The sequence below is a fragment of the Alligator sinensis genome, unplaced genomic scaffold (genome assembly GCF_000455745.1).
Source record: "Alligator sinensis unplaced genomic scaffold, ASM45574v1 scaffold2165_1, whole genome shotgun sequence".
Classification (NCBI taxonomy): domain Eukaryota; kingdom Metazoa; phylum Chordata; order Crocodylia; family Alligatoridae; genus Alligator; species Alligator sinensis.
In genome coordinates, this window is record NW_005843125.1 from 276,262 (window position 1) to 283,207 (window position 6,946).

Genomic DNA, 6,946 nt, shown 5'->3' on the forward strand with positions numbered 1-6,946 from the left:
CAGAACTGATATCAATCATCCATTGAGGGTATGAAGGCACCATCTGGCTGCTATTTCATGTGCCATTCAGGAGCAGGAATTCACTTGAGGGGCCAAGTGCCAGTCCCATTGTTCTCTGCCACTGTTTCAGAACCAGCCATTGTCTGCTTCCTAATGAACTTTTTTGCAATTAGAAAATCAAGGGGGAGGAGTGGAAAGGCTGGGCTAGATGGAGAGAGGTTCAGGCACAACTTGATTCCCTGACAGATTTACATGTGCCCTGTTATTCATCAGCCTACAAAACACCTGCAGCTGGAGTAAGTTTAGAGGATCCTTCAGGCAATTTGTGGCTGAACTGGGACAATGGGAGAAACAGAGAAGGGAAAATTCAGTCACAAGAGCAGCCAAGAACAGAAGACAGCAGGTTCTGGGTAATCACTTGGGTAACAGGAGTCTGTACTCACTTCAGTCCCAGTAGGGTTAGATAAGCCCAGCAACATCCTATCTTTACAATTCCCATAAGAAAACATCCTACAGAGTTTGAGAGGAGGAAGGATGTCCTTTTCCTACGCAGAGGATTTCAAACCAGCTGACATAGCTCTTGGGAAAGGGGACAGGATTATCTATTAAATTCTGTAAAGCAGCTTTAAAAGATCTCATAGACAGGTACAGCAGCTTTTACAGACCCTTTGTGAATATTACCATCCAGACGGTATCCAAGGACCCTGGACATCACCCACAAGGGCCAGGATTCACACTCCCTACGCCCAACACAGGCAATCTGTCCATCAACCCAGCAGTGCCATGATTCAAATTCCCAGGTCTGGGTACAAAGTGAACTGCCTGCTATTGTCAGGATTCAGCCTGCTTTACACATGCTAACAACGGAGCCTATTTGCAGCCTGGGAACCAGCAGGCAAGGACTCACACAGAGATACGCGAGAAGGAGCCACTGCTGACAAACAGGTAGGCAGAAGGGAAGGTGGTTACGCTGTACTCTTTCACCAGCTCCTCCTCGCTGCTCAGGACTCTCCGGACAGCAATGTTCTCGTATTGTTGCATGTCCAGGATCACCTGCAATACAAAATGTTCCCAGTTTTATCCCAGGGACCAGACCCATTACAGCAGTTTTCCTCTGTGGAAAGAGCTGATCCTAGGGAGTGCAGTAGGAAGCCCACAGTTCCTTCAGGCCAGCAGCCCTTGTACAACCCTTCACATCCTCCAGGCAGTGTCTAAATGTTATCTGACCCCCAACAGCTCTGAGAAGTAGAAAAGCATTAACCCTCATTGGAGCCACACAGGGAGTAAATGACTAGCCCAAATTGGGTGCAGAAATGGGTTCAAAGCCCAGAAATTTCTGGTTCCTAACCCAGGGCTCAGTCATCATTGGAACACTTGCAGCTACCTGGGTCTTTGACTCTTTCAGCTGCAGCAAATGGCATGTGACACCTATGGAAACTGTAATGGTCATAAAGAAGGGCCCCACACTAATGTTATGCATCAATATCTATCCAACTCTCCAGAGGTGCCAGGTGCGGAAAGAGAACTTGCTTCTCTGCTCATCCTATGTGGATGAAAGCTCTTTAGGAAAGGAACTGTCTTCTTTTTCCTTATGCAGAGGGTACCAAGCACTAGGGGGACCCCTAGTGGATACAGAAACACAGACGTTGCAGGAAAAACAAAGTACAAGAGCCATCACCTCTCTACCCACAAAGGAGTCATTCTTCTCAAAGATCAAGGCCAGGTATGTGACGTTGTTTCGCTGAAAGAATCCACGAAGCTCCCCTGTGCTGCAAGGGAAAGCAAAGCAGTGTGACGGGTCATAACTAACACAGGAACATTCCCTTTTTGCAAGAACTGTGCAGCTCAGAAAGAGCTCCTTCTGTGACAGGATGCTCCCTGCCGGCACACAGCAGCTGTTCAAAGAGTTATGTGTTTTTCCTTCTCACATGAAGGGAGCTGAGCCCTTAATCCAGCTAGATTTGTCACAGAGGTAGGTGGCCAGGATCAGCTTTGCTTATCTAACATGTACTTCACATTGATTTTTCTGCCCTGATTTTCTGCTTCAATTCAGTGGTTCCACAAGAACTTGTCAGGATCAGCCAAGAAAGCAGCTGGGAGTGAGACTATTTAGTCAAGGCCTTGAAGCTAGGCTTTGTCCTATGGAAAAAGCCAGTGTTGGGATGGGAGTCAGAGCAGTTCTGTCAGGACTTGCAGTCCACTCAGGTCAGGGTGACCCATCATGCTAGGCAAAGCCCAATCTGCCCCTCTGTAGGTGGGGTATGGTCTGAAAGGGCAGAGGTGACTTTTTTGGGACACAGGGACTTAGTAGAGGGTCATCTTCAACTTCCACTCAAAGGAGATTTTTGCTATTTAGATAACTCTGCTTGCTGATGGACAAAGCAATTATATTGCCTTCAAATGGGAATCGGGTCTTACTACTCTTAAAGTGCGTGCCAGTTGATTTGTTGTAACCATTATGTCTGTGTGCTCCTGTCCCACGTAAGTGAAGCTAAAAGGGTCAGCTTTCACTGTAAGCAAACAGCTGCTGATTTGCCATGGTTTTGCTTCCACTTATAGTGGGAGAGCAGTGGACACACTAATTGGTTTCAATGGAACAACTCAGTAGTGCAACAAGGGCAGGGCAAGGGTGGGGCACTAGCCCCAGGGCTAATTTTGGGAACATCAAAACATCAGCCCTTCAAGAAACCCATGCCGAGGAATCACAGCCAGGCACAGTGCAGAGAGCAGGCATTGGCCCAGAGTATCTGGAAAAGTGAAATGAATCTACCAAGCTGGAGCACAGGGCTTGGAGCTGGGAGACACTGGGTTACACAGGCTCAGTGGAGTGCCTTTGGCAGGAGAAGGGGTTTGGGTTGTAGCCGTGTAGGTCTAAGGACATAGGCAGACAAGGTTCCTTGGGTGAATTTGATATCTTTTATTAGACCAACCCAAATGGTTTGGCAGGAGAAAGCATTTCTGGGAGTACAGGCTATAAAACTAAGGCAGCAGAGAGGAGTGAGATTTGCAACATACTGTCCAACATCAGGAGAGGCAGGGGTCTCCCCCACTGATGTTTAAATATGGGGGTTGGGCATTTAAGTAGGTAGTGTGCAGTGTGACTCAAACCTTTTGTTTTTTTCAGATCTAGCTTCCCAGCCAATCTCAGCTTCATGGAGACACAGCAGAAAGTACAAGGAAGCAGCTTCTCTGGGAAGGGAAGAGAGGATCTTCCATTCACACAGGGGCAACCCTGTGGCAGGATGATTGCAGAAGCTGGTCTTTCCCATTTCTGACTGCTGACTCCAACAGAGGAGAGCAGGCTGCCTGGCTTGACTATTATAGCTTCTCACCAGAGCCTGCGGCATTAACAAAGTAGGTAATGCTTAGAACAGGAGTGGGCAAAATACAGCCCGCGAGCCAGTTCCAGCCCACCAAGGGATTTTATCCCCGGCCATGGCATGTGAGGCCGGTTCTGCTGCCCTGGGGTGTGCAGTGGGGCTGGGGCAGCACAGCACAGAAACTGGATTCAGTTTCCCAGCAGCCCCTGTGGCAGCAACTCCTCCTAGCTGCAACTGCCAGTTTCAGTGCTGCTGGTGCTGACCCTAGCCCCACTGCCTGAGCACCCTGGCCTGTCCACCTCACACCTACCACCAGAGGCACTGGATGGGGTGGGCAGGCAGGTGGGACGGGGCCACAGGTGGGCAGGGAGAGGGGTCCAGGATAATTATGTATTCTGCTTTTGCCCCGCACTGTCCACATCACCAGGCACACTGAAAACTGAGGCACAATATTGTTCATCTTGTTTTGGGGCTATTCCTAGATTATTTATAATCTCTAATTTAAAGGCTCTATGTTTACTCCTTTCTAATGTTGTTCTTCATCCACTTTGGTCAGAAGCCCTTCCCTACAATATTTTCTCCCCTCGAGAAAATACAAGAGAAATGCTTGAGATACAAGATTCAGATAGCTTGTGCACCTGCAACTTGCAGAAACTCCAAGCCTCTTCCACATTCACCAATTCCCTTGGTTTATCAAAGTTTGCCTATTTGAGATTGAGAACCTTCTTCCAAAGCAACTTTTGTTTATCAGTCCCAAGGAAAGCTTAGGAAAGGCCTCCAGTCCACTCCCAAGGTTAGTTTGTTATATATGGCGAGTACACGTTCCTCTACAACATGTATTGAAACAAAAAGGGTATCAGCACGTGGAAAAATCTAGGGCTGCAGTCAAGAGACACACCAAGGATGAACTACTATATAAAATTTTGCTCTGGACAACTTCACTTCTCATGTGTCTTCCTCCACACCCTCAGCATACCCCCTCCACCCAAAAGAAATCTCTACCCCAGAACCCAGTTCTGTGTGTGCAGGCATCTCTCCAACACATGCAGAATGCCCACATTGGTACCTGAACTAGTCTATTACCCTCCAGTTACCTGGCTGGTTCCAGTGGTGGACAAGCAGGAGGCCAGGCATCCTGGTGCCTCTCTAGGTTGGTAATTAGGCTCTGTCTCAAAGCTGGAAGGCTGTCACCAGGATCTGCACATAGAATAAAATACATTGATGTCAGCCTCAAAGCAGCCTGCACAAGAAGTCAATGATGGTATCTGTTAGCACACCAGCCCCAACTATAGTGGTTTCCTCCAATCCTACAGCCACCACTGCTTCACCTTGTATGGGAGGTAGTTAAAGAGTTACAGGCCCTACTGGGCACTTCCCCAGTCCATCTGGCAGCCTCTGCAACCCAGTGGGTAAGAGCTCAGGGCACAGATCTGTCTCTTGTATAAAGCTTCAGTTCAGGCTTCACTGATACCCTGTAAGGATTCCCCCTCCTGAGGCAAGGTGTCATTCCAGAGGTCTGCACTCTGGTAATGCTCCTAGCTGCCCCAGTTGGGGGGCACTGCTCTCCCAGCCTGCCCTGGCTACAAAACTCAGCAGGTACAAGGGCTGCAAGCTAAAAGAAAGCAACTCTGCAAAGAATTCTAGTATTTTAAAAATAAACTGAATACTCACAGAGCCTCTTTCCATCCTCTGGGCTCTTGGAAAAGGCCTTGAAAAACTGGAAAGAAACAAGAGACAATGGGCTAGTCAGAGTGTTTAGAGAGCACTTCAAGGAGCTTGTTAAAACCTATAGTACAGCGAGGGGCAGCGTGGTCCAGCACACAGGGTGCTGGGGTGGAATGCAGAGATCTAGGTTCTACAGGTGGCTCTGCCACTGACCAGCTGAGTGACCTGGAGCAAGGCACTGTACCTCCCTGGGTCTCAGCCCCCCACCCCAATCCCACAGAGAGAAGGGGGATCCTTACAATCCTTCAAATGCTTTGCAATCAAGAGGTGAGCAACATGATGTAAAAGGTATGGTCCATTAATTTCTAAAGTGAAAGTACTATAAATAGAAGCTAGTGTTTATACAAGCAAAGACTTTGAAACCCTGAGGCACACAAAGATCAATCAGGAAGAGATCCAAATTAGAACAAATTAACTTACACAATGTAAACTAAAAAACCAAACAAACAAACAGACAAAAAACCCAAATAAACTACACACAACTTCTAGGCACAAACCCATTCAGGAGTCCATCTTGCCTTACAGCAAAAATACTTGGGAACAAACCCAAATCTTTGTACCCTGTAGGGCAAACATCTGCTCTGGCTCTGACAGACTAAGTGAGAAGGTGGAAAGAAGAGGAAATTACAGGATCAAGGTTTCTTTTCCACCATGTGCCAACCTTCCCACCATCAGCCCTCAGTGGTCCCTACCTGGTGACTCTCAACAAGATGATGTCGGTGAATCTGGCCAGTAGAAATGCAGTGTAAGAGCAGCAGCCTCCTCAAGAATCAAGGAACCTACGAAAGTGTGTCACAGAGAAAGCCCTGGGGCTCTATTACCTATATCCAGAATATAAACTTGAAGCTTTGTTAAAAGAAGTGGCTTGCCTTTGCAGATGTGAAGAAAGCCTTCTAATTGTAAGCTGTGGAAAAATTAAGGCAATGACACCTGCCTGAGTTTGGAGAGGGCCTGAAACAACTACACTAAGTGGTGTGGCCTGGCCAATATACCTTGCAAGATCCTTGGTTTGAAATAACTGCAGTCACCACAACTGGTAACTACTTCACTGCTGATGACTCCTGCCTCCTTCCTGGGGAACCAAACAGTGATTGTTATTATCCCACTAGCTGTCAAATCTTAGCTTCTACACCTGAGCAATTCTGTAGCATCAGGACAGTTAACAGTATATCAAATGAATAATATCTACTATCAAATTAAAGAATAAAAGCCTGTGCATCTTTCATTCCACATTTAACTCAATGAATGTCCACATTTGTTGATGTATCTGAAGCTGACACAGAATTCCTGACCAGTGGGGACACCATGAAATAGGATGCAGATGTGTGCCACTGACCTTGAATCAAACTGGCTGCTGGTAACATGGGGCATTGATTACAAGCCCCAGTCAGCACTGTGCTTTGCACCAACATGGAACAGATTGGATGTCCATGCAGCATTTGGAGTACTAGTGTGGACTGTGGCTCAATGGCCAGTTCTACTTCACAAGATGTTGCACTCTGTACAAGGTCATGACAGTATGCTACAGCGTCCAATTTGAGGAGAACATAGGGGTGGGCTGCTCTGACAAGTACAATCAGACAAATATGAAGCTAAAGAGCCCTCCCAGCTACTACTGCCATGACCCTAGGGCAAGGAAGTAAAGAAAAGCCAGGCCTGCAAGCTCCCCCCATTTATAGGGGGGAAGGGGAAGCAGTTTCCACTCTAGCTCTTCCTTCATACTTCCAGCTTGCCTCCACTGCACCTCTGCCATCCACATTTTGTCCCAGTCTCACCTAGACAGGCAAAAAGATAGCATGGACTGTCTGGATCAGAAAATGAAAAGGACATAGTTGAGTGTCACTGGCAACTTGTTGCAGCCCAACTCTAACTTCCTTGTGTTCACCAAGCAGGGATGGAGG

General features: G+C 47.4%; 1 protein-coding gene across 1 annotated transcript in view; it reads right to left on the reverse strand.

The window, feature by feature from the left end:
* The window catches only part of LOC102374695 (sulfhydryl oxidase 1-like), a 60,308-nt gene that overhangs the window by 18,388 nt on the left and 34,974 nt on the right, over positions 1-6,946 (reverse strand). Inside the window, exons 6-9 of the mRNA XM_006037491.3 lie at positions 4,992-5,037; positions 4,415-4,517; positions 1,679-1,769; positions 908-1,053 (exon numbers count right to left, since the gene is read on the reverse strand). Coding sequence (XP_006037553.1) covers positions 908-1,053; positions 1,679-1,769; positions 4,415-4,517; positions 4,992-5,037 — 386 coding nt within the window. The remainder of the gene's footprint in view (positions 1-907; positions 1,054-1,678; positions 1,770-4,414; positions 4,518-4,991; positions 5,038-6,946) is intronic.